Source organism: Melozone crissalis, unplaced genomic scaffold, assembly GCF_028551555.1.
Source record: "Melozone crissalis strain CALT ecotype California unplaced genomic scaffold, PUWL_Pcris_2 ptg000014l_1, whole genome shotgun sequence".
NCBI classification, from domain to species: Eukaryota; Metazoa; Chordata; class Aves; order Passeriformes; family Passerellidae; genus Melozone; species Melozone crissalis.
This window is the reverse complement of record NW_026535792.1, coordinates 15,955,502-15,982,964: the sequence shown is the minus strand read 5'-3', so window position 1 is coordinate 15,982,964 and position 27,463 is coordinate 15,955,502. Positions and strand designations below refer to the sequence as shown.

Below are 27,463 nucleotides of genomic sequence, written 5' to 3'. Positions count from 1 at the left end.
CTGCTGAGCTGTCAGCAGGTTGCAGTTGCTTTAACGTTATTGGATTTTGACAGATTAGGAGGCGAATCCTTTCGTGTGCTGGGGAAGCTTCCCAAATGAAGCTCTTTTAATTTATCTGAGTCAGCTATCCCCAGAGTGATTGCAGGAGGAGTAAGCTAAGGATGACCTGTGACAGAGGGGACCATCATAGCAGTAATAAAAAAAAATTCCTGCTCTTCACTAAATCCCTTAGTCATGAGGCTGTATTAGCTGGATTCCATATGTTTTAATTAGGAATTATGTATTTTAAGAAAACCAAAATCGGATTCTAGGGAAGACATCGTTACATATTTGTAATGGTCCTTGGTTCATTTGGCATCTGTAGAGCTATCAGTACAGGTACCTCTACTTGTTTGCGACCATATTTTTAAAAGTTTGAATAATCTATGTTATTACTTTTTTCTTTTCCCCAATCCCAATAGTGTGAAAAAATGTAATTCTCTTTCCAATGCAGAAATTAGGTCAGCAGATCCTAATGAAATAATCCTGGATAACAATGCACCATACAAGGATCTGCTTCTACTAATTAATGACTAATTTTTCTTTCAAAATACAAAGTAGTAACTTCTGCCTGCAGTGGACAGTGATTCTACTTCAGTGGCATCTGTTTGTTGCATGTTTTCCATTTCTATTATTGTCATGGGAAGGTCAAACAGAAAAAAGCTTTTTGCCATGGTTCAGCTTGTATGGATCATGCTGATATAATCCCTACCTGATTACAGTTATAAGCTCCTAAAACACTGGCCATAAGTGATAAAGACTTCCTTTGTGCTTCAGGCTGTAATCCGCATCAAGCCAGTTTCAATAAGGATTTGTGCATCTGAAGTGTTGCTGAGGACTGGAATCAAAATTATAAACAGAAAATATAATAAAAAGCCTGTCATGTCTCTGAATTGGTGATGCTACCCCTTAAAATCTGACCTGAAGAGCAGCAATATCACTCTGCTCATGAAAATATGATGTGTGTGCTATGAAGCCAGACACACAGCAAATGGATCAATTTATTATTGGCTATGATGCATTTAGTTAATTTTGATAGTAGCCCACTTTTGTTTTAGTGCGAGGCAGTAAAGCCCCAACTTGAACGAGATCACTTTGTTTATTCTTGGTTTATTTTGGTTTGGGGTTTTTAGGTGTATGTTTGTTGTAAAGATTTCATCCACATGAGATGTGCAGGTTGGAAGCTTAGTTTTGGAGCCTAAAATAGGATTATGAAATTACATGCCATGCTTTTAATGAGTAAAACACCCCAATTAAAAAGACATAATGGGCAAATTAAGGATGCCTAGGATGTTCTTATTGTGCCTTTGCTGTTGCATTTGTTGGATTACCTAGGGTATAGGAAGGGATTTCTATAAAACTCCACATCTCTGAAGAGTTACACTGCACCTTAACCATTATTCAAACTGGTGATAAAGAGCCACAGCAAATATTAATCTTCTTTTTAAACCCCTCCCAGGGTACTGTGGCTTCTGCAAAACCATCCACCCCTCATCCTCATATAAACAATTTATTTTTTTCACTTGGTCATTTGCACAGACCAGACGTTGCACAGGCAGCTCCAAACCCTCATTTTGTTTTCTTCCTTTTCTGGGGGCTGAAGGGTGGAGCCAGACCAGGCAGAAGTCAGAGCAGCCCTGGAGCTACTTTAATCCATATAATCAGGCACAGGCCCTGAAGGAGGTTTGCCACCTCCTTTAGCTCTTCCCTTCACAGCCCTCCTTTGGGGCTTGAGGAGTTAAGGTTCTGCTCTGGGGCCAGGGAGCTGTAATATGCAGGACAGCTGCTTTTCTTCTGTTCTAGAGACATTTGAGACGAAGTAAATGGTCCATTTAGATGCTTGAGTTGCTGGACCTGGTTAGCATTTGCTGTAAAGCAGCACTTTTTGGCATCTGATGTGAAAATCACATGGCAGAATAAATTTAAAAGGTGATCCTGTGCCAAGACTGTGGCAAAGTCGAAGAGCCTTTTTGATCTGTCTGCCTTTTGCCTTCTTATGCAGCGGCCCAGCAATGCAGAACGAATCACTGACGTGCTGAAGATCACTGCTGATTCTTGGAGGAACAATCCAATGGCCATAATTGCTGGGGGCAGGGGGGATGTTTGGGGTTTTTTTACACTCTAAACCACTTCAGGATGGGAAGGAAGAAACTGCATTAGTGGCCCACTATCTTGTGATTTCTGGGATGGGAATTCCATCCTGGACCATCCCAAATCCATGTATGCTTGGAGCTCCTGGGCTGGCAGGACCACTTGCTCCAGTGTGGCAGCTCCTGCCAGCTTCTCCAGGACATCAGGTTTTCAGAGAGCCATAGCACACAGCACAGTGAATTTGGTCTGTAACATTTTGCTTCATTGATTTTTAAATCCTTCTCCTTACCACCCAGAAAAAAGTACAGATGTATGGAAAAACAGCAACTCTCAGTCTGGTCCCTGGAGCGCCCTGCTGCCATGTAAGGGGCAGGCACAAGATGTCTTGCCTTGGTTCTGGGAAATCAGAATAATAATAAAATAGATCTATAAATTATTCAGAGCTCATGAGCTATTGCCTAATGCTGCTTGGGGCCAAGCACAGGGGTGTGGGTGAGGCAGCCAGAAATCTGTCGTGGTGAGAAGATGCCATCCGGGGCTCATGGTACCTGACTGGTCTTTGAAGTTTAGGTGTGGTTTGGACAGCTGGTGGGGCGCGACATTTGGGAAGCACGGTGACATCCGGCCTTTCGAGCGTGCCCCGCACTCCGTCCCTACATGATCCGTCCTGCCTTTACTGTGCCCGCGGTGCGGGGAGCGCGGCCGGGGGATCTGGCAACGCACGGGCAGCCACAGGCGGGGCCGGAGTCTCCTGGCTGCTGTTGGCTCCGCAGCCGTAAATTAAGACTTCTTTCTCTTCGCAAGGCACATTTCATTGGCTTAGGATAGGATCTGGCAAGGAGCACCGGCATTTGAAGGCATAACTCTGCTCTCTGATGTTTTCTTCTCTTTCAAGGCTGTAACCCTTTGCGGAAATCGTGCGGGGGATCCGCGCAAAGGCGGCCGGGGGAGGCCGGCGCTGGTACCAGGTCAGTTTGGGCTGGAAGGGCTCCGCTCCCCTCGAGGCGCTCGGCGGGAGCGGGACGGCCCCCCTAGGGCAGCGGCAACTCCGCTCTTGCCCTCCAGTACGGCCGGGACCGTGCGGGGTGGGCGGATACAGCCAGCCGCGCCGCGGGACAGAGCCGGCTGTACCGGGGAGCGGTGCAGGGGCCAGCCGGCTGTGCGGGGGGACAGCGGGCGGTGCTGGGGACACAGCCATTAGTGCGAGGGAACGCAGTCGGCAGTACGGGTGTCAGCGGACCGTGCCGGAGCGGGGGGAGGACAGGACAGGACAGGACAGGACAGGACAGCCGGGCGGTGCGGGCCGTGCGGGGCTCAGCGCGCTCGGCTCCGCGCTCTCCGCTCCGTTCCGCCCGCGCCGCCGCTGCCGCGCATTGGCCCGGCGCTCGGTCCAATGGGGCGGCGGGGCGGGGCCGGCGCGGCTCTCGCGAGAGCGGCGCCGTGCGGGCCGGCGGAACCATGTTGCGGGCGGTGGCGGCGCAGCGGCTGCGGCGGGCGGTGAGTGCGGGGCGAGCCCCGGGCCGCGCACCGAGCACCGGGCGGGCCCTTCCCGCCGCCCCGGCCGGGCGGGCCCTGCCCTGTGGGGCGAAGGGGGCGCGGGGCGGGGCGCGGGCCGAGCTCCTCCCGCCCGGCAGCGGTGGTCGAGGGGGTCTCTGAGAGGCGAGCGCTCCGGGCTCGGACTTCTCGGCTGGACTCCCCTCCCACTCCGTCTGTTAAAAATAAAGTTTCCGAGTGGACACAGGGTGTTCCACAAGGCCTTCCAGCGGTCCCGGCAGGCAGGAGATGCGAATTGCTGTCCCGTGTGGAAAGCTAACGTAGGTGTCGGGGAAAACCTGAACTTCTGGCAGTGCTCGCTCTCATCCACCCTTGAGCAGCACAAGCTGAGCAACAGGTGGACAAGACTTCTAAAGTTTGTTACTGTAAACTCTTAAGAATACTAGAAGAATATTAGTGGCTCAATGAGGGGCTTTCTGCAGTATTGCAGTTAATCCACCGTTTTCAGTCACACCTGTGCAGAAATGTGATTGCCTTAATGATCACAACTTGTGGATGAAGCTAATGCAAAGCACCTGTTGCTTCTCCGGTTTGACCTTCATATTGCTCCGCTGGGAGGAGTGCTGGGCTGTTGAAGGCCATTTGCTGCTTGGTGTGTCATCGTGGCTGTGTTACCAAGGTTGAGGTGAACTCAAGGTTAATTGGGGTAGATGATTGATGAGATGTCCCCGAATATCTGTTCAGTCTCTCACTGTGCACTAGGAGATAGCCCCTCCACTAGAACTGTGTGTAAATAGTCCTTGTAAACAACTTTAAGTCTTGCAAGTCTCTTTTTGAGCTCTTCAAGGCTTTTACACGTACTACACTTCAGTACAGCTCTAAAATAGTAGTTATGCATATATTAAGTGATGTCAGGTGATAAAAATCTCTCAAAAGAAGAGCAAAGGTAGAGAGGTCAGACATGATTGAATTAATCAGAAAATTCTTACTGTTGTAATCACGGGCATGTTTCAGTTGTTAGGCTGCAGGCTTTGTAGAGCAAAGGTCTCAATGATCTCTGAATCGTATGGTACTGCTGTGTAAATAGTACTTTACTCACATGCTCACTGCACAGTTCAGTTCTGTGGCCTGGACGTGTGAGTTCAGCTGCTTGGTTTTCAGCCATACACATCTAAACTTCTAACTTTATAGAATAAAGCCAGTAAAACGTCGTGTGCATCTTTAGTGTGTGTGTAACAATGTAGTCTGTGACAGAAGTGAAACAAACTCACAGATTGTTTTTGTTTACTTTTCTAAAGTGCAGAGTTTAGCCCTGCTGACTCAGCTCAATGGTGAGTGTAGTCTAAAGAAAAAGATGAGAGAAACCTGTGAAGTATGAGCAGGAAGGAAAGTTGAATTTCTGTGCAACTTAAAGATAGGAGTACTGAGGAGCAATGAGACTGCAAGTGCACAAAAACATGGTGTAGAGGTGGGAATAAGCGATTTAGGGACTTCCCTGTGTTGAAACGCAGTGTTGTATTTCAAAATAGCTTTGTTGATTTTTATTGTTGGTTTGCAAGGGGTGTATTTGGAAAAGTTTATTGTGTATTTCATCTTTCTCTTGCAGCTTCAATCCCTTTGTAATATTAAATCTTTATTATGATTGCCAAATCCTTTTTGCAAAGTGGTTTTATTTTTTTATCGTTGTTCTTTGCTGCAGTTATAGCTCCTTTTTAATTCAGATGCCTTTAGTGTTTCCTGGAGTTATAGAGCTGTCTTTTAGACCTCAGGTTGTGTAAGTATATGCTTGAGTTTCCTTCTCTCTCTGAGTTTTCCAGATTTATTTAGTTAAAGTTTTACAGCTACAAGATAGTGTTTTAATAGAATTAGGCATTGCTTTGTGGTTTAGGAATGTGGCCTTTATCTTTAGTAATGCCCCAGTTCCTAGTTTCTGGAGTTCTTTCTTGGGAAGTTTGCTCTGTGTTAATGGTTCTTCATGGGATCCACAATTCCTGATAAGCAGTTTTAAAATCTTAGGTTCTGGCCAGTTTGCTTTTACAGCTAAGAAAATCAGCTCTAGAGATACCTTTTAGGTCCGGTTGTTTGGTGCTCTGCCTTGTGAATGTCTGTTTTGGTTTTGTTCTTGTAACTTCCGGTGGCTCTCCTAAAGAGAAACTACCTTCATTTTCCCACGTGAAGTTTCTAGCACCCTGTTTCTTATTGATGCATATTTGGATCATGGGTCCATGTAGAATTCACCTGCTGCATCTCTGGCATTCCTTGGAACAACTTTTTAGCTGACTCATCTTGTGTTTCTGTGCCTGCCACATGTTTCAGTTGGAGCTGCTTTCCCAATCCCGGTGGTGTTAATGAGTGTCCTGGGAGCAGGCTGCCAGCAGAGGCCACGGCTGCTGCACACCCACCTCACCAAGCAGCAAGCACAGATTTACCACACCTCCCTCTGGGTTTTCCAGCTCTTGATGCAGCTGTTTTTTTAGCATACAAGCAGCAAATCTGTGTGTAAGAGGTGCTGGGCATGTGTGCTGTTCAGGTGATCTGTGTGTGTGCTGGCAGACCAAGAGATGCTCAGTTTGCAGTGGCTTTGTGTGGAGAGCAGATCCCCTGTGCCCATTCAGTGGGTCCTGGATGCGTGTGCTGTTGGCTTCACCTGTGCACCTGTGCTGGGTGTGCCCACATTGCTGATGTTCCACTGTGACAGTAGCAGTGACCAATATCTGGTATTTTGTCTGCAGTCTAGAAATCCACATATTGTACTTGGAGTTTTTTGTGCTCTGGTTGGGAAATGTTGATGGATTCCTCAGTGGGGAACAACACAGTGCTTTGGGGAAACTTGAGACAGTCAGTGCAGTGAATCTGTGGCTATTTTGCAAGTGGTTTAATTGATCAATACTGCACATCTGAGTTAATCTTAGCAACTTTTAAACATCTGGAAGTCAGAGGCCATGTTGGCTCTACAATAAATATTGGGGAGGGAAGGGGAAGTTGGAAATTCTGGGTGGTTTTCATTCACAAATGTTAGTTTTGTTATAAACTGAGTCACTGTCCAGAGTTTCCACCAGAGAGGAGGTGTACATGTTTCTGCTGTAGAGGAAACATAAGGTGTGTAGCTGTGATTTGTGTGATTGTGTAGCTGTGATTTTTGTGATTTGTACCTAAACCTGAGGAAAAGAAACTTCCCAGTTCTACCTCCCTGTTGCTGGGGTGTCATTACCTGCTGTCATGCTGCAGAAGCTACTCAGGTGCCCAGGTTGGTGGGATGTTTATGTGGAGGTGATTTCTGTGGGTAGTCTAATTTTCCAGAGCTTGGTTTTCACCAGGAACCTTCCGTGGCACAAGCACTGAGTGCTGCTCCTTCTTAAGGCATTGTTTTCAACAGTTTGATTGATCTGCGTGTCTTATTTGTTGTGCTTTCTTTCCTTGCTACCAGCTGGTTTATTCTCTACCTTCCTATTTTATTTAGGCCTCCTAGGTAGGCATCCTGCCCAAGAGCAGCAGTGATGTCAGTGAAGTGATGGGCTGTTCTCCCACACGTGCAGTAACTTCATCAAAATACCCACTTGTCCTATCACTGACTCATTGCAGCTTCTTCGTTTTCAGGACCATATGACTGGATGAATTACCCTCTGGTTTTACTTCTTTATTATAACGAACAAAAGTCAGTTTGGTTTGGTTTTGTTTATAGAGAAAATTATTTAATGTGTCCTAGTATGTAAAATTCAGACTCGCATAGAAATCTCATTTGTCATCTGGATTTTTACCCATAATATATAATGTGACTTTAAATTTATTTTGAATCTGGTCTTGTCTTTATGTTCAGAAGTGTCATCCATGAAGTGACCTTCTGGTGTGCATATTGTGTATATTCCTACAAATATAAAATTTGTTTTAGACCAAAATAACCAAAATATTGGTTTAGAAATAATACTGATAAATGCTGTAATAGCCTGCTCAAGCAACTTCTATTGCTCATATTATTTTTGGTTAAAAAACAATTATTTCTCAGTTTATTCTAGAATGGTTTGACAGAATGATGGTGCTGATGCAGTGCTTATTAGGGAAAAAATGATAATATAGGCAGAAGTAAATGTGTGATCAAAATGCATTTGTCTCCATTTGGAAATTTGAAAACTTGAGGATTTTCCAGGAGTGTGCTCCATTTTACCCCATGGCACAACTGTAAATCATTGGAGAGTGGGCTTTTTGCCACAAAGGCATGGATTTATTCTTCAAATGGTGACTAAAATTTCATAACTTTTATTGCAGATGATGTGTGAAACATAATCAAAAATACAGCATCTGATCTATAGTGGCAGTAAATATTTTGTTACTGGCAATTGGTTTCAAAGGAGCTTAGAATATTTAATGACAGCAAGCCATAAGCATTATGCTTAACCTTAAGCATAAGAGATTAAATGCAGAGCACTTCTACAAGAATCCTTATTGTTTTAATCAAAAGGACAAATTATGATCCAGGTTCTGCAAAAACTTATCTTGGTATTTTTTTATTTGTGCACTGTGATTACCTTCAGGGAAGTTCTTGGGATTTGCTTTCTGTGTTTGAAATTCAGTATGTTGGGAGGCTTTGTGGGGTTGAAGTCCAGATGCAAATTTTAGCCTCTCATATTTTCTGAAGCTTTTTATATTTGAAGTTGCAGGCAAGTGAGTGTTTGGCGTGAGGGGAGATGGGGTTGGAATGTAAATTTTAAAAAGTAATGTTTGGCTGTGCGGCTTAAGCGTTGTGTTTGTGTTTGTTCCTTGGTTATATTGATGAATTTACTTGGTTTTGCATGTGTCCCATCCTACACTGATCATTGCTTAAGTCTTCAGTTGGGCTTTATGTAGGGTAAACAAACACTTGAGGGACAATTTTCCTGTTCCTGTCCAAAATCTTTTCCCTTCTCTAGTATTAGTCTTGGAGGAATAACGCTTTTCACGCATATACCTCAATATGAGAGAGGAAGATCCCAGAATTTAGAATATTTTGGTTTAGTTTTATGACAGTTTTTTGCCTTTTTTTGTTTCTTTGATTTTTGCTTTAGAAGCTCAAGTTTGTGTATTTCTGGTGAATTGGTCAAAGTTGTTAAGGACCATTAAATTGTGGTGGTAGACTAAGTGCTCAAATGTTTTGAAGGAAAAGAGGGAAAAGTGAACCTGATGCCTGTAAAGATTTCTCCTAGTGTGTTTTCAGGCTGTCAGCTGCTGCTGCTTAATTTTCATTCAACCGCTGCATAAAATTTTACCTCTAAATATAAAAGTGGGTTCTGTAGCTGGATTTTGTTTAAAACTTATAATAAAACACTGCCAGAGAACCACCCTAGAAAACCAAGTAAATATTTATTTGCAACTGTTTATTTCCTTGTCTAATCCTCCCTCTTTAAGGCACTTGGTTAAGTTGATCAGCTGAGCTTGAATGTAATGTGTTAAAATGTTTTTCTTAATTTTGTTCAGTATTTTCCCATGGAGTTCAGTTTAAGCACAGCATGTTACAGACAAGCTGAAGCCAAGCAGATTTGTCTTTTCCTTTTTGTATCACCCTATGGATTCTCTTTACTTAATAAAAATTATCTAGAATGAGCCTAGCAGTGTTTTACGACTCGTATAAGTGATGGATTTCTGTGCAGCCCAGAGGAGCAGGTTTTTATTTCAATGCCAAGTTTCCCACTGGTTTTATTTCAATGCAAGTTTCTCCCTTTGCAGGCGTTGGTGCTGCGGAGGTCGAAGAGCACCTTGGTGGTGGCAGAGCACAACAATGAGTCCCTCTCAGGCATCACCCTCAACACCATCACTGCAGCAAAGAGCCTGGGAGGGGAGGTGTCCTGCCTGGTGGCTGGTACCAGCTGTGACAAGGTAGGAAATGCTATTTTCATAGCAATGAAATAAAGAATGCAGTGAAACAACACTTGGCAGCATCTCGGGCAGCCTGAAAAATAATCTGTAGTCAGGAGAAAACATGCCAGGAGTTGCTAATCTGCCAGAAAAGTCCTGCACTTGGAACTGCTTCTCTTCTAAAGAGAAAATATGGGTATAGATTTCATTTCACAGGGAACAGTATCAATAATGGGTGTTACATGCTTGAGCAAGCAAATTTTTATGGGACTAAAGGACAATTAACTTTTAAAACAAGATATATCTCTGTAAAGTTTAAATGACAAACATTGCAGTGCTAAGAATTTGGAAAAATGCTTTTGCTTGTTTAAATGGAAAGCAGCAGAAGTGAAACAACAGTGATAAATTGGGCTTTTGAGCAAGTTGCTAATTTCAGAATTTCAGGTTGCAAACACTCTCTGCACAACTAGTGATGTGCAGAGTGTTTGCAACCTGAAATTGTTGTGCACAAAGTGTTTGCAACCTGAAATTCTGAAATTAGAGCTTCTTGACTTCATCACACAGCTCACGTATGTAAAAAGTTCCTTGTACATTAGCTGTGCATTTTTAGTGTAATTTTGATGTGCCAATTCTAGAGACAATATAGTTAGTACATTAGTGGCACTTTTATTCCAGCATGACTTGGTGTTGTGTGAGCAGTAGAAGCACAAAAAGCTATGCCTAATATTTACATACTGTTTATGCACTGTTATTTTGAAAGCAACATGTAGTATCTCATGAAGAAGGCGTACTTAGAGCAGCTTATTCACAAATAGGTGGAGAAACCTTAGTAGCTATTCAGGTGTTTGAGGTGGACATGAAGCAAATATTTATCTAAGTCAAGAAAATTAAAAAGAAAAAAGACATAATTGCCTGACATGTGTGTCTTTAATTTTCCATATTCTATGCATTGCATAGGAGAAAAATGATTGTGAATGTTTTGTTTGTTTGTTTTAATGCTAAATATATGGAGTCTGTGTTATGGTGGGAAAAAGTATTTTACAAAAAATGAAGGCTTAGAGATTTTTATTTAAGAGCCAGTGACTCAAACAGATATTCTGCAGCAGCTACTAGGGATTTTTTTCTTTATTTCCTTTTGTTAATTTTTGAGAGTAAACTGATACTCATCAAACTCAGTAAAACTACTCTGTTCCTGAACGATGCATGTGGTCTCCAGACCTTGCTGTCAGTCCTCTTCTCTCTGATCTGTAGTAACCCTTTTATCATTTAAACTTCACTTGTGCCAATTCAAACGAAAAAAATGCATAAATATAAATTGAAAATACACATTGCTTCAGTGGGCAAAAAGTCAGATGCAAACAAAGGGCTGCTCCTAGAATTTGGACAAAAATCGTAACAGCATTGTACATTTGTTTGTATGGTAGATACTGACTGAACTTAAAGTAGAATTTGTTTCTTGGTGATTGTGTTGGAATACTGAGCAGTAATCCTCAAGTGTGGCTGTTGTTGGCTGCTGTAAGAAATGCTGGGATTGCTGTGGAGCCCTGCATGCAGGAGGCAAGGTTCAGGCAACTTTTCCTGAGGTTGATTTGCTCCGTAGTTCTCTGATTCACAAATTCGCTTTCATTATCCCATAAGGAGCTGTGCTGTGGATCAGAAGACCTGCATTTTATTCTGTTCAGGTCTGTTCTGATTTTGAAATTCATGTACTTTTGGTTCTGGTTTTATGAATCTGTAGGCTGTGAGCAGTGGAGACTCCCTTGTTATATGTTTGTGGTGCCTGTTAAAACACAAACTAATAATAATTTACTTGTAATCACAGGTAGCATCAGAGCTCAGCAAAGTGCAGGGTGTTGCAAAAGTTCTCGTGGCTCAGCATGATGTATACAAGGGATTTCTAGCAGGTGAGAGTTGTTCTTACCTATTCACAAAAGAAATTTATTGATGTATTTGTGTTTGTGATTGAAACTAAGATGGTTGTAAATTCTGAGCAATGTATTTTTATTTTCAGAGGAGCTGACTCCCTTGATTGTGGAAACTCATAAAAAATTCAATTACACCCACATTTGTGCCGGAGCATCTGCCTTTGGGAAGGTGAGTAGATCAAAGAGCATCAAAAAGTTTTTGTAGAAGAGACAGACACTGCTGTATGTAAGAGTGTGAATCAAAGGCCTGAGAGAGATCAGCCATGGACACTTCTGCATTTGCAAACTATTTTACACTAGTTTGCTTAAGAAGTCATTAGTTAGATTTCATGATTCACGTTTGAGTTCTTTTATGATCTGATGTGAAAAAAATAGTGTAGAAGAAATGATCTGTGGTAACCAGCCAATCCTATGGACACAAGGCAAAATGTGCAAGAAGGCAAACCAGATTAAGTGATCTGAAAGCATGAAAATTGTAAGGAAAAGCACACCAATTTGGGATGAAAAATCTGTTATTTGCATGTTGAAATGAGAGTGAGCAAACCTATTGGAAGCAAACTTTTTTTTGCAGTGGGATTTGCATCTGTGGTAGAAGTCATGTGCATTAAAATGTCTGTAAACATATATAAATAACGCAGAGCTAAGTTCCAGCCAGGATGGTTTGTAATGAAAATACGATTTTTATTTTTCAAAACTTCTTTTTATTTCATTGTGTTTATAAGTACATGGAGAGGCTCAGTACTAAGAATCTGGGCAGCATTGTGGTGCAGTAAATTAGAAGAAAAGGATCCTTCAGAAATCGTGCCGCTGTAGGACGGGCAGACATCGGCCTTCCATCTGCCTGCTTTCACTTCCAATCAATAGCAATCCATATGCTTGTGTTTTTGCTAGGAGAAGTTAAGACTTAGGTTTTAAATTTTTTTTTTCTTTTTTTTTAACTGCAGTGTCATAGGAGTTAATGGCTTTTGCTTTAAAGCTTACACTGCCATTTTTGAGTGCTTCATGTGAGTGAAGATTTCAGACCTGGGCCTTTTTTTCTTGTACCAGATTAGGAGGCAGACAAAAAGCAAATAATTATCTTATCATTGATTTCTTCGTAATTTCTGCTCTTTTTATCCTTCTTCCCACTCCTAAAGGTGCTAAGTAATTTTCTAGAGTAAGTTTTGGAGCAAGAGAATATGTACTTTAATATTAAATTTAATTTTTATTTTTTCTGGAGGGAAGAGTGCAGGGTTTTTTTCCTATAATTTCTGGCATCTAACTTCCAAAAGCACCATTTTTTTTTCCTTTGAAGTGCCAAGAGCTCAACAATCCATAACTGTCAATTTTCTGAGTAAGTGGCATTTATATTCAGTTTTAGAATATTTGAAGCAAATAAGTCTCCTAATTTAAGATATTGAATTACGGGTTTACTTACAGTAAGTCTCATAAAATGTCTAATGTTATTACAGTAATGGGGTTTTATTTGGCTGCTAAGGCTACATGAGTAGCCCTTCAAAAATCGTAGTTCTATATGTCTCAGAGACAGCATTATATGAAATCAGGTCAGCAGTGTTCTTTTACTGACTGTGTACATTTTAGTTAGCTTACTTTGCTAACTTTTTATCTCTTAATTTCTAGAATCTTATTCCCAGAGTGGCTGGCAAGCTTGATGTTGCCCCTGTTTCTGACATTATTGAAATTAAGTCCCCAGATACTTTTGTGAGAACTATCTATGCAGGTGGGTAATCACAAAAGCTGTGTGCTCTTTGTCCAGTGAAGAATCCAGGAGTGCTAATTTCTCTACATGACCCTAATGTTAAAACCTTGGAATATGATAGGAGTTTTCCCTTTACAATCTCAATTGCTGTGATTCATAAAAAATGAAGCCTGGGGATGGACAGGATACTCCCTGTGTGAGAAAGGAGGTAATTCCAAGGGCTTTTGTGGAAGCATGTCAGACCCATGTCTGTCACCTTAAGGAACAGAATTTGGTCCCATCCTTTCCATGTGCTGTGTTTGTTAATGCCCTTCTGATCAGGTTCTGGAAAGCATAAGACATCAGGTTAATTGTCCAGCTTTATTTAATAGGACTTGCATTAGCTCTGATTTAAGATACCACAGGGTTATTTTTTCTAATTACGAAGACATTGAGTGAATTATTTCTAATATTTAATTACCTTAATTTGTAATTATTTTTTAGTCTTGTTTCTTTAATGCTTGGCTGACACTGTTTTATTTTAGATATTAGCTCATTAGCTTGTGTTTCTTAATTTTACTGTAAAGTTGTACCACATGTACCAGCAGGGTATTATATTTTGAGTTATGGTCCTGGAATGTGGTTTAGTGCTGCACTTAAAGTTACTTTCCAGTAATTCACAGTTTCAAGATGACTTTGTTTGTGAATAGCTGAACGTTTATGAATGTTGCAGCAATTTTTCTTTTAGCATTCCCTGCAGCCTCCAGTTTGAAGTATTGTATTATATTATAGAGAGAAACACAGTCCCACAGATACTTGGGGGAGGCCTCATTGTCTTCAGTTCTGATGAATTCATGCAACAGGATAAAAGGTCTACTTTGAATTATAGACATTCTTTATGTGTAAAAATGGCATTTTCAAAGTTGTTTTTTTCATCCCTTCTGAAATTTAAAATCTCATTCTTAAGAGATGATTTGAATGCTTTGTATCCTTTAAAAATAGAGGATTTGTATTCATACTTTAGAAACACGGGGCTAAAACATCAATTAAAGTATTTTTAATCTCTATTTATGAAGTGCTAAGTTTTAGTCATCTAAAACTGCATTTTTGGGAGGTACCTTGCTGGATGTTGCATATTCCAGTACAACTGCTAATGTGGTTTTGATATTAATTTTGGGGTTTTTTTAAAAGCACAATATGTCTGATAATATTTAAATTTTTAATGTCCCTTTTTTTAGGAAATATTATTTGCACTGTGCAGTGTGATGAAGCAGTCAAAGTGTTTACTGTACGGGGAACTTCATTTGAGGCTGCACCAGCGAGTGGGGGCAGTGCCAGTGTAGAAAAGTGTGAGTATTTGTTCTGGGGTGCTGTTGTTTTGTTTAATAGACTTAGTTTTGCTCACTGCCTGGTGATGTTTTGTAGAAGGATTTGTCAAAGCAAAGTGATTGTCATCATGTAGGCTTCATATTTTTAATCACAGGCGCTTGCACTTTTTAGTGATGTCTGATAAGAGAAGATAGAGATTATGTGCACAGTTACTTCCTTTTCTTTGACCAGAAATGGAGAGGATCTGTGCTTAAATCCGTGCTTGTTCCACTCGCTGCCTAAATGTCTGCCACTGCAGTCTTGAAACTAAGGAAGGACAAGTTACAGCTGTTTAAATAGCCAGATTGGTTTTCAAAACAAGACTGAGCAAAAATAGAAGTTTTGGTTTAATCATATTGCAATTGAGATAGGTCATTACATCATCAAGCTAAATTAGTGGCAGTTTAAATTGATTTGAGAATACAGAGTTTTAGATCAGTTTTAACTGTATCAGTTCAATTTACAATTTAATGAAGCCAGTGTAGCTCAGATAATTGAGAAATCCAGTCAAGAATGACAAAGCAGTTGAGGTTGGAAGGGATCTCTAGAGATCATCTAGTCCAGCCCCATGGAGCAGGTTGCCCAGGACTGTGTCCAGTTAGGCTTTGAGAATGTCCACAGGTGGAGACTTCACAACTACTCTGGGCAACCTGTTCCATTTTGGTGACCTCTGCTGTTTTTCATTGTGGGCCTTTTTGTTTTGGGGCTTAGTCCCTGCCTGTGAACCATCCTGTATTTCCTAACATCTGTGGTTGGCAGGAGTCAAACGTTCCTGAATGAGCATGTTGCACTGCTGATGTTGCCTGATTGACTTGTCTGCCTGTGATAGTGAGGCTCACACTTGTGCTGGGTTGGTATCAGTGTGTGGCACTTATAGAGCAGAATTCCTTGTGCTGCAGTTTGTACTGTAGTTCCCTGAACACAGCAGAATTCCTTGTGGTGCAGTTGGTACTGTAGTTCCCTGAACACAGCTGGTGAACGAGGCTCGTTCCTCAGTGCCAGCCGCAACTGCAAAAGCACACAGCAGAATTGGTTCTAGAATGAACTCTGAATTGAGCTTGAGCTTAGATTTCAGTTTGAAAACACAAGCTTGAGCTCAGGTTTCAGCTTGCAAACCCATGCTTTCTCCTTTTCCTTGTGGGGTTTGCTGCTGTGGTGGATGCAGTGACGCCCCCGCCGCCCGTGGGGATGTCGGAGTGGATCGAGCAGAAGCTGACGAAGAGCGACCGGCCAGAGCTCACCAGTGCCAAGGTGGTTGTGTCAGGGGGTGAGTGATCACAGAGAAACTGGCTGATGCTGCACTGCACTAATGGGGCCTCTTGGTAAATCATGTCTGTAATGGGATACATTAGGAAAAAAAAAGAAATTATGATGTAGTTCTCAAATATTCCGTGGGAGCTACTGGGGAAGCACCCGACGTGTATATTGTGTAAAGAGGTAATACATGAGTTTAGCATATGCTGGGAGGCTTTGTAAGAACATTTTCATATGGGATGAGCCTCTTTAAAATTTTAGCAATATGAATTGTTTTTTAGATGGAAATTTATCATGGTTTTTCATGTATCAAAATTTATCATGTATCAAAATTACTGCTGGTCATTTCAGTCAGTCTGAACATTATTATGTAATGACCTTAATGACCTAAATGATTACCTGTATTGATTGTATTCTGCTCCTTAGGTATCAAGTGATGGACTGTGATTTTTACTGTATGCCTACAGCTAAAATGTTTTCTTACTAATCTCACTACAGTGTTTTGTTCCTGAAGCCAGCAGAGGGAGCACAAATTAGTTAAAAAAATTCTGTTTCCCTGGTTTTGGAGAATGACCTTGATGGTGCTGTGTGCAGGAAGTAAACAAGACAGAGTGGTGTTGGTTTATACATATGAAATATTAATGGCAAAGAAAAAAGCTAAATCTCCAAATATTAAATACTGGTTAGTAATGTATCCAGAAATACCCTGTGCAGCCATATCTTTGAGTCTTTGCAAATGCTAATACTCATACAGAAAGTTTACATAGGCAAAAAAATTTAAAGCACCATGTTCTTCTTTCTTGATCTTCTTTTGTTCTTAACTTTTAAGGGAGGGGCTTGAAGAGTGGTGAAAACTTTAAGTTGTTGTATGAACTTGCGGATCAGTTGAATGCTGCAGGTAAACTTGTTTTCCTCCTTATTTTTTTAACCCTGTTTATTATATTTAAACAGGTCACATTAAAACCAGAATTCATCTTAAGTCTTTTATTTTCATGTCTCTATCAAATGGTTAAAATGCTCTTAGTTTAGTAATAGATAAAGTTTTGTCAATAATACTTAAATGCCTGTGTATGAAGCAAAATATTAACCTGTAATATTCCCTGTGCTGCTCAAATCTCCAGAACAGAAGCTTGCAAACAAAAAGTGAAGTAGTCTTAGCTCATTTTGAAGAGCTGATACTCTCTGCATACATCCTTTTCTAGTGCTTCTATACAGAATTCCACTCACATTGTTGTAGTTTGAGTGGCTCTGCCCTTTTGCTGTGCTTTTGTATTAACAGGAGAAAATCAACTATATACAATGTCTCAGTGAAGTTTTTTCTGTAAAGGCTGGGAAAGAAGGAGAAACTATTCGCTCTAATGTTTTATTTCCGTTAATTTTAGCATTCACATGATTGGCTTGTTTTTAAAGTGGTGTTTTTGCTAACTAAATGTCCATATGGCATTTCTGAGTTTACTATATTTTTCTTTACCATGCCTGATTTTTGAGGTTCACAGCAATACAAGATAGCACATATGCTGCATTCGGACTTGAAGGAACATTTTGGGAAGGCATTTATGGGAAAATCTTCTTTTGACAAAGCAACAAGAAAAAAAATCATGGAAATATGCCAGATTGAAATCCTTGGTTTAAATATATGGCCCTTTGGTGCTGGGAGTAGGGATTTCCTGTTGCTTATGAAGTGCATTAGCACTTAGTATTTGGAGGTTTTTAGCTAGTGGTATAGAGAGGGATTACCATAAGAGCTTTTAAGAGGGAAGTTTTTAAATATGTGCCCTTAGAGTGTGGGACTCTTCAGTAAAATACACGGGCTTTTCTGGTGATATAAATTTGGCTTGCAAGTATTTTAAAAGAAAACACTGAAAATATTTTCTTTCAACCAGTTGGAGCTTCCCGTGCAGCTGTTGATGCTGGCTTTGTTCCTAATGACTTGCAGGTCGGACAGACGGGCAAAATTGTAGCACCAGTAAGTATGGAAATATCTCTCATCCTAGAGTTGGGATAGTTTCTAGCCTGCATTTTCCTTCAGAGCAAGCACTTAGAGATGAGCTGAGTCTTAATTCCAGGCCTGACAGGAGCATCAGTGTGCCCACTGTGATGCTGTCACTCGACAGTGTGCTTAGAAAATGACAGAAGCAAGTTTGGATGAAACCTCTGCTTTGGGGGAATGGGATGTATTCTAACACAGCTTTGTCAGGGGTTTGCATGCTTCATTCTTTCATAGCTGCCTGAACCTTCCTTAGCTTCCTAGCAGCTGGCATTGATATGGTAAGAGATGTCATTACTGATGTAAACTCAAAAGTACATCAATCCGTGGCTTGATCTCTTGCAATTGTGTGTTCTGGGTTTTTTCAGGTGATGATTATTAAAAAACTTTTAGTAACTGTCACTGAATTATTGCAGTACAGTCAAAGCAAAATTTTTGTAAGAAGTGAAAGTGCAAGAAATTTAAGAGAGGAATAATCTGTAGATTGGCTGCTGTAGAGTGGAATACCAAGGACGTACTCTGAGTGGCTCAGTACTGGGCAATAACATGCTGCACATATTTTTCTGCTATTTCTTCATCCCTATATCACAGGGAACTGATTTCTGTGTCTTTTTGTGTCTGTGTGGACCTTTCTGTCCTGCAGAAGTCTGAGACTTCTTTTATTGTTCTTTATGACCTGAGGACATGCAAGGAAAGCTGCAGCCAGATGAGGCACATTTGAGTGTTTGTAAATAGGAAGGTACAAATGTAGCACATTTGAGTGTTTGTGAACAGGAAGGTACACATGCAGCACATTTGAGTGTTTGTGAACAGGAAGGTACAAATGTAGCACACCTGGTGGGGCAGAGCCCACATGAGATGTGATGGTCTGTCGGGGTAGCTCACCTGAGCTCCTTTACTGGAGTAAAGGTTTTGTCTCTCAGTGAGCAGCTCTTTGTGTATGGCACAGAAGGCACCCAGGAGCAGCTTTTTACTTTTTAGTGGCTTAATGATATCACAAGGGAAGAGTGAGCTGAAACTTTGTAAGAAAACTCATCGTATTTCAATTGCTGCATTTACCAAATCACAACAATTTAAATAATACTAAAAAGCCATGCATGTTCAAAGCCTTGATAGGATCCTGAAATGTTTTGCCTTTGCCATTGCTGCAAATTTAAGCAATTCAAACCATGACCATTATTTTTCTAGTAATAAATCCAGCAGGATAGAGTAATACTTCGATATCAAAGACAGGAAATTATGATTCTGTCATCAGCTCTGTCTGCTGGATTTTCTTGATTTTCATGGAACAAGATGTTCCATGCTTCTGATTTCTTCTGTCTTGAGTTATGGATAGGGATGTTTGCTACTTTTTTTGAAGTCCTCATCAGAGGCCATCTGATGATGACCCTGTGGGCCTGAGTTGAGCTATTTCCAGACATGCTAGTGTTTAAACCTGTAAATCCATGTGATAACCAAATGCTACTAAACACTCCATCTGAGAAGTAGGCCTATTGATAAGACTAAGGTCATTCCAAAATCTTGATAGCATTGATAACGAGTGTAAGGAAATTGGGAGGTTCTGTGGATTATAAATGCAACCCCAACTGTCTCTGCTTACCAGGGTATAAGCTAAGTGTCATTTAAGTGTGTGTTTTGAAAGGGCATGAGATGGGACTAACTATCCTTAGTTCTTCTCTACCTAAATATCCATTAATGAGGTGAAGAATATGAATTTGAAGACAGCTCAGCTCTGGTTTGTGTATTAAAGCTCAACAATGGATATTCTTTCCAGAGTCAAGGGCATATAAACAATTATGTTGAAACAAAAAAGGCTGGTTTTTGATGATGATACAATGCTGTGTTTTGCCACAGATGGCACATAGCAACATGTGAGAGTAGTAAGAACATAAAGCCACATCATAGGATCACATCTGTGTTGTCATTGTCCTCTTCTAGAGGATTGTTAAATAGCCTTTAGTCAGGAGTAATGGATGAATGTTAAACTTGGTGTCATAAATGATCTGAACTGGCACACTTGTGTGGTGCTCTATTTGTCTGCAGGCTGATGCATTTTTCTCTCATCTCACTTCTTAACAAGTGTTTGTTAAATAGTGAGTTGTGCTGAATACTGGAAATTACATGCCTCTTCTTTCAAATTTCAGATATTTAGTGTGGATCTTCAAATACCAGCAAGGATAGCATTCAGTGCCTAGAAATATAGAAAATATGGAATGTTAATTGTAATGGAAGTGCAAGTTGAATTGATACTAAGCCCACAGAGTTGCTGACTAGAGATTTTAATTTTTCTGTGTTGGGTAGGCATCTTAAATATGAAGCAGTTGAAAGCTACAAATTCTTAATTTAACATTCCTAATTCTACTTCACCATATTTTTGGTACTTCAGCTAGAAGTGGAAAATAGAGATGACTTGAAGAGCTGAGCTCTTTTGGTCAGATCAGGATGACACTGGCTATTCTGGCAGTTCTCAGAAGATGCTTTCTCCCTGTGTGAGCTGTGCTCGGTATCAGTTCAGGGAGAGCTTGTGATATTCTGATATTCTGTCTGGGGAATTGCAAGGCAGGTTTGGACACTGGGCAGGCAGCTGAGAGCTGAGTTTTGTGTGCCCTCTGGGTGTGTGGATTTTAAGCAGGGGAAGAGTCTCAGATCCAAGAAGCTCTGGAGTCTGAGGCACGCTTGTTCTCCTGTGCAGCTTCTGCTGGGAAAGTATCTCAGAGTGTGCTCTTGCACTCTATTAATAGCCTGCCCAGTCTCAGTGGAGGAGTGGAATGCATTGTTTTCCAGGACTCTGGAACTGGGTCAGTTTGAGACTGCAGAGGGACAAGGGTTAGTTCCAAGCTCAGCAAGAGGGGAGGTGCTTCTGCCGCTCTTTGTGTGCCTGCTGGGGTGGTTGTGCTCATCCCTGGGTGAGAACATAACACAGCTGGCTGAGAGGGCTGCTTGTGCCTTTGGCTGTGCATTGGGGAAGGAAGGGTGGTCTTGGTCATTGCTCCTTCATAATTCTGTGACTGGCTTCAGTTTTTGAGAGTAGAGCCCAGACAGTGCCTCACAGAACCCAGGAACTCACAGGCACAGCAGCTTTGCAAATGGCTGAGGTGTCAGTACACAAACACTGCCACTCTAGGAGCAAGGAGTTCATTTCACTGAGGTGATGGGAGAATGCAGTTAATTAAAGAGCACAGATTTCACCTTGTATCTGTTTGAGCCCTGCTTCTACACAGCACATCTGCTCTTCCAAAGTAGCCTTGGACTGTTAAACGTCAAGGTTTTGTTCCTGTTGGTGTTTGTGCATATTGTTGGGTTTTGACTGGATCTTTGGCAATTTTTCTTTTGTACAGTTTTAGTCCAGTTGTTAAAATATTCAGTGTATTTTTTTTGTTTCTGTTAGTACCTTTTTTTTAACCTCTTGCTTTCAGGTGATTGCAGCTTCTATTTGAACATTCTGTCTCATGAAAGAGAAGGCTGATTTGTATTATGTGATGAGATGGAAGGAAATTTTTAGACATAAGTGGATGTATTAAAATATAAAATGTTTTCTTCCTAATTATAAAAGCAATTTAGTATATTCAGTGTCTTTAATCAGTGACAGCCATTTTAGCATATTTTTTACAATTAGAAGCCAGTTTTTCCCACTATTTCTTACATGCAGGTGTTCTGCAGAAAAATGAAATTTGATTCTCAGGTTAAGTACTGTATGTATTTTCTGTTTAAGGAAAAAGCACTTGTAAGAATGTTAAAATTAGCTGGTTTTGGATAAAAATATCCTTCCTATTAGTGTTTACTACTAAATATTAGTTAAGTATATCCAGCTAGAAAATACTAAATTCCTTACAGAAATCAAGCCTACCACCATTACCTCAGAGTAACTGCTGTTTTTAGATAAGAAATTTCAAATAGTCAGGGGTGTTACTTTCCACAGTAAAAATCTTCCCAGTGCTTTCACTCATGTTCATAAAGAAAGAAACAAGAACAAAACAGGTGTGGGGAAGAAAGGGAGGGAGGGAGTAAAAAGTGGGATTTTTCAGTTATTTAAAACCTGGAAATGGAACATGAATGCTTAATTTATTAGTTCAGTATTAGTTTTCCTTACCCAAGGTGTAATTAGCAAGATTTCTAACATGCAGAGCAGTGTGTAATCTTTCTCAGGAACTTGTGCAGTTTGTCTGATATTCAACCAAACAATAAACTCTGACTTGTGAGAAGAGGAAAGGAACTGCTCTAAACCTCTGCTGCCTTCTGTGGGGCTGGCCAGGAGAAGTGGGGGGCTGAAGGTCCCTGATGGGGTCCAGCAGTGCCACTGAGCCAGCTGGGCTGTGCCAATGCATTCCCAGGGCTGCTGGGCATGGCTGGGACCTGGACACTTGTTGTGCAGCATCCATGATGCAGGTGGGGAATCCTGCCCTGCAGTGCCCCTGCAGCTGTCCCTGAATGCCCAAACTGTTCCATGCTTTCCTAGGCTTTCCCTTGCAGCCTATTCTAATGAATTATATTCTTCCCTCAGGTTTTGAAGGAAGGTGGGCTTGTTCGGGGATTATCTCACACTCAGCTTCTTGTCCCCAGAGAACAGCCAGAACCTCAGTGACACTGAGGGGTGCTTTTCTTGGCAAGTGTTGTGTGTATTTTGTTATCCTCTGCCCTTGTAAGGATCAGCTGCTGCCTGAAAGGTGTCCTTCTAATTTAATCTCTGCAGAGTTTAAATCTTCACTCTTCTAAAATTGGTGCACTTTCAGGGTCTAACTCTAGAACTGCTTTAGTTTCTGCTGTAGGATTTCCTAGCTGGCAAAACTACTTTCTTTTTTTAATTTTATTATTTTATTTTAAGGTGTTCAGTTGCTGCTGTCTTGTTACTTTCAACATTGGGTACAAAACACTAATAGATGGCAAGAAACTGAGGTGGAAAATTCAGGAAGGCCAAGTTAGGAAATATGTGATGTAACAATAATTGCCACTGGATGAAATGCTTGTGCTAGAATGTGGCATGATGCACAGAAGGTGAGTGCCTGCACTGAGAAAGCTCCTGTGGGCAGGGTAGAGGGGAGCTCAGTGTGGGTCTGATGTGGTGGCCAGGAGGACACTGCTTGGCTTCACTGCTCCAGCTTCATGCCAGAGGAGCTCTCTGGCTGTAAGAGATGGAAGGAACTTCACAGGGGAGGCAGTTTACAGCTGTCAGGAATTGACAGTAATAATGAGAGGAAAAGAGGCAGGTGAGAGGTGCAGCTTCAGGTGAGACACTGAGGAGTGACATGTTGGTTCACTGGAAAGGCACCAAAGCTGTGTAAGAATGCTGGAATTCTTGTTGCTCTCCCTCTTCTAGAAGAGGATGGGATCCTTTCTGAGCCACTCTGTGCCCCTAGTTTTTTCCTGAGCATCCCTTTCACTGTAGTGAGTTGCTTTTTAGCACTTGGTAGTCATCTTGCTTTGGGAGGAGCAAGTAGGGAGAGGCCCAGTATCACTGACATCATTCCTGTATTTTCTATTTCTTTGTACTAAGTGAATGCTAACTGTCCTTGAGTGTTAATTCCTTTCCAGCATTTTCTTAGGGATCCTTTGCTTGTTCAGATTAGCTTATCTGCTGTTTCCCTTCACTCTCTTGTGAGGAAGCATAAGGAAAGTGAAACAAGGCATATTTTATTCTAGTATTTTTCTTTTTTTTTTTGTTCTCTGGCCCTTACCTAAAATTACTAACAACAGAACAAACTAATTTGTTCCCTTGGCATCATGAGAATTGTCACTCCTCTTGTCTGGATTGTACTTTCTTAAAAAAAAGTTCTACTCTTTGACAAGATCTTAATTTCTTTCTCATTATTTGCACATACAAGGGAATATTGAGATAGCAAAGTTTCTCTCTTCAAAAGCATGGTACATCATTTCTGCTCTCTCCAGCTTTGTAGGAATGTGTTATTTGTCCATCAGGTTTGTGGGTGTTATTAACAGCCCAGCAGGTGCACTTTGCATGGTACAAATGGTTGGGGCTCTTAGGTAGGTGGCAGATGGGAATAGCATTGGGAAAACCAACTGTGCTTGGGAAATTGTTTTTGGAATATCTCCTCTGATAATTCTCTGTTGTTGAAAAGTAGCTTTATGGTGGCAAACTTTAGAGAGCTGTTTGTATGCAGCTGGGACTGAATTTACAGACTGTCTTTCTCTGACTTGCTAAAAAGCTAAGGATTGACAACCCCTTTCATCCTGCATTATCCAGTGTAGCTTTTAACTCCAAGAAAACTATGTTCACAAATTGATGCTCTGCTCCTTTGGGGTTGGTGCAGAAACATTAAATTGTACTAAAATATTCATATGTGAGTGCATTTAGCTGAAAGCAATTGATGTGCTTTTCCCTGGAGAGAGGGGAAAAAAATGCTGTATGGCCCTGCACTCCAGCAGACACCCTAGCCATGCTTAAGAGTAATTACACAGCTTGGCTGATCAAAGGTTCTTAAAGTGAAAAAGAAGCTGCAGTTGGGCTCTGGTTTAGTGATGTGTGCTTCCTGCATGGACTGCCTTCAGCTGCACGTCCTGGAGAAGTGTGTGAGGTACAGTGTAGCAGGCATGAACTACTGTCAAGCCAGAAAATATTTTATTGGCCTAATAGCTTGTAATTGGAAGGAATCTCTTGTACAAAGCCATTTTGATCACAAAGATTTCTTTCTAATTTCATTGTCCTTTCACTCTTGCAAAGAAAATAAAATACCTCAGCTGCCTTTAAAAACAGTGTGTATGCCAGAGGGGTTTATTAAAGTGGCCTGTTTAAAAGCATGCTATTGGTAGGATGATAAATTAGTGTGTGTTGGAGGTTTTCAGCATAATTCAAAAATTGTCATCAAAATCAATAGCAGTTGACAACATGCTTGCAAAGGAGCTACCTCAGCTTATTGGCACCTGTGGCTGCCCTGTGAGCTCTCACAGCACCATTCAGGGGCTCTGGAGTTGAAATAAAAACTGTTCTTGTAGTTCTCTTAAGCAAACGTCCCTTACCTGCCCCAAGGCAGCCTAAGGCATATTTAAATATTCTCATAACTATACATGAAGTAATATCATATGCCACAAATTATTCTATAAATAATTGCAAGAGTCTGTATGCACAGGAAAATAACTGCAGTGGTATTTTGGTAATTGCAGTCACCCACATACAGCACTCCTGTGCATTTGTCCAAACAGCAAGTAACTGGCTGTATGGATTTGGGGCCAGGTGTGCAGATTGGTGCATGTGAAATCTGCCAGTGAATAAATTGGGTATGTCTGAGGCAGAAATAGAGTTTAGGGAATGGCCAAGGAGGATTTTTTTTTCATTTTAATGATTAGCATGTAATCACTCTAAGACATACTAGAGTCATTTCTGTTGGAAAAATGTAAGTCTAGGTGAATACTTTAACTAGCAGCTGAGAAAGTGGATTTTTGATTTGGAATCGTGACTTTAAATAGGATCAGTTTGGGCGTTGGAGTTGTGGGGTTTTTTAGGGTGGTTGTGCTGCAAGTCTGTGGTTATAAACTTGGAGGTCTGTGTGAGGGTCCTGCCTGGCACCAGCACTGTGCAGGACATGTGGCAGGGCAGATAAAGCCCCTTAGCCTCTGGGCTGGCAGAGACACCTTGTGCTGCTGCTGTACCCTTGGGAGAAGCCTCGTGGGTGCTTCCCATCTCCTGATGTACTGAGCCCTGCCAGCAGCACATCTGGAGTGTTGGTACCTCCCCATGGTGCCTCCCTGTGCTCTGCTCTGCAGTGTCCTGCCTGTTTGGTGCATTCAGTGTCCTGTGCACCGTGTTCCCTCCATCTGCTCTTCCTTGCCACCAGCTCTCTTCTCTGGTGTCCTTTCCCTGTGCTGATGTCTGCCAGCAACTTCATAAAAATATTTGTGGCATGGCTGTGATGTTTGTACAGTATTTCCTGCGTGAAATGAAGTTCCTGAGAGCCAAGGCAATTTTCTAAGCTGATGTCATGTCCATATACCACCAAAATGTTTACTTCCTTGACTTCAGTTGCTTTTGGCACTTCATGTGTTCAGAGTGCTGTGAAGCCTTTGCTCTGGAATATGTGTGTGCTGTTTTGCTGCCTGTTCTCGTGTGGCACAGTGCTGGCAGCAGCCCTTCAGTGGAAATCTGCCTGTGCCCAGCTCTAGGGAGTTGAGAAATGCTGCTCCATGGCCTGGACTTTGCTCTAAGTGCCTCTAACTGGGGGCTGTGCCTGGCAGCAGGAATTAGAGCAACTTGCAGGGTTCCAAAAAGCTGGAACTTGACGTTGGTGTAAAGCCATATCTGGCCCCTGAGGGGTGTGACCCAGCCTTGGGTTCATCTGCTCTGTGCCTTGCTGGGTGTCCTGCCCAGAGGAGCTCCTTGCAGAGCCTGCTGTGTGTGCTGCTGAAACTGCATTACAGTGAAGGGCTTTTAGCATGGCAGAGCCCTGGGGTACCCTCTGCAAGTGACCCTGCCCTGGGGTACCCTGCTCCTTTCTGCTTCTCTACCTCACCTGGGAACTTTGACACAGCAATGACAGGACTCAGCAAAAGGCCTGACAGAAGTTACTGATTTCAGGGAAAGCATCACAACAAGGTTGTTACTCTGAAAAGAAATAAAGATTTGAATTTCTCAATGCTTTATGTCATCTCTGAATGACCAGCTGAATTCTCCTCAGGACAGCAGTGAACAGTCCTGAAGCTTTATCATTTAGACATTGTGGGTCCTTTGGGTCCCTTCTACTGAACTGCAGAGTAGATTAAAACCAAGATTTAAGCAGTCCTGTCCCTTTGACAGCACAGAAGTGTTGCTAAGAACCTGCTGTCCTGTGTGCTCTCTCTGTAAACATTGCAGAGGTGATCTCCTGTCAGGGTTGGAGCTGCCTGGCAGCACCACTTGTCTGAACCAGGGAGCCCAGAGCACATAACCTGCAAGGCCATGGCCTGGATGCATAATAAGTGCTTTTAGACAAGCCTGGTGATTTACAAATGTCCTTTTAATGAAACATCCTTGTCTTTCCTAGATATTTTAATAGAATATATTCATAGGCATCTGGCTCCTGGTTAGCTGGATTCTTTCCAAAGATTGAACTTCACAATGTTAAGCAGACTGATAAGAGTATCTGGTAGTCTGGATGACTGGCACTTAATGAATTGCTCTAAAAAAAAAATCAAATTACAGTAATGTGTCTTTAAAAAGAGCTTGTATTAAAGACAGCATGATGTTAGAATAATTTCTCCTGTAACATCTGTTCTTTTATTTGGTATAATTAAAATATTGCATTCTTACCATGAGTTCTAATGTGGACATATTAGGTTACATTGCAGCTGTGGTTAAAATGGATTGGCCTCCAATAGTAATCCACTTGGTAAAAGCCTGCTGAGGCCAAGGAGTTCCTGAGTGTGTTCACCAGTTGTGTGGTTTTGTGGAAGGACATGGACTAGATTCCATGATTCAAAGGAAGCCTTTTTGATAGGAAATACTTTATTTCTGCTTTATTTCCCCTCCCCTTCAGTTTTCACACTAGAGAGTTTTTTATAAAAATACAGAAGAATTTCATACATTTCATTTATCTATTCCTATTTAAAAAACCATGGTGAGCAGAATCTGAGGTTGGAGAAACAAGAGAAAGCATTTTTTTCTTTAACTGCTGTAATGACTCTGAGGCCTGTATGGCAGAAGCCTCTGTGGGTCTGTGTGTGAACACCTTGGTTTGCCACTCCTGTGTAGCTCTGTGCATGTCCCACAGCTGGGCTTGGCTCTGCCATGCTGAAAGCCACTTAACTCTAATGCAGTTTCAGTTGCACAGTGCTAAGATTGGTTTTGATCCTCTTACCTTCCCTGTAGCCCCCCAG

General features: G+C 41.6%; 1 protein-coding gene across 1 annotated transcript in view; it reads left to right on the top strand.

The window, feature by feature from the left end:
- Positions 1-2,787: 2,787 nt before the first annotated feature.
- Positions 2,788-27,463, top strand: part of ETFA (electron transfer flavoprotein subunit alpha) — a 30,120-nt gene continuing 5,444 nt past the window's right edge. The window contains exons 1-10 of the mRNA XM_054273019.1: positions 2,788-2,934; positions 3,196-3,627; positions 9,322-9,471; positions 11,273-11,354; positions 11,462-11,544; positions 12,996-13,095; positions 14,292-14,402; positions 15,587-15,688; positions 16,505-16,573; positions 17,559-17,641. Coding sequence (XP_054128994.1) covers positions 2,788-2,934; positions 3,196-3,627; positions 9,322-9,471; positions 11,273-11,354; positions 11,462-11,544; positions 12,996-13,095; positions 14,292-14,402; positions 15,587-15,688; positions 16,505-16,573; positions 17,559-17,641 — 1,359 coding nt within the window. The remainder of the gene's footprint in view (positions 2,935-3,195; positions 3,628-9,321; positions 9,472-11,272; positions 11,355-11,461; positions 11,545-12,995; positions 13,096-14,291; positions 14,403-15,586; positions 15,689-16,504; positions 16,574-17,558; positions 17,642-27,463) is intronic.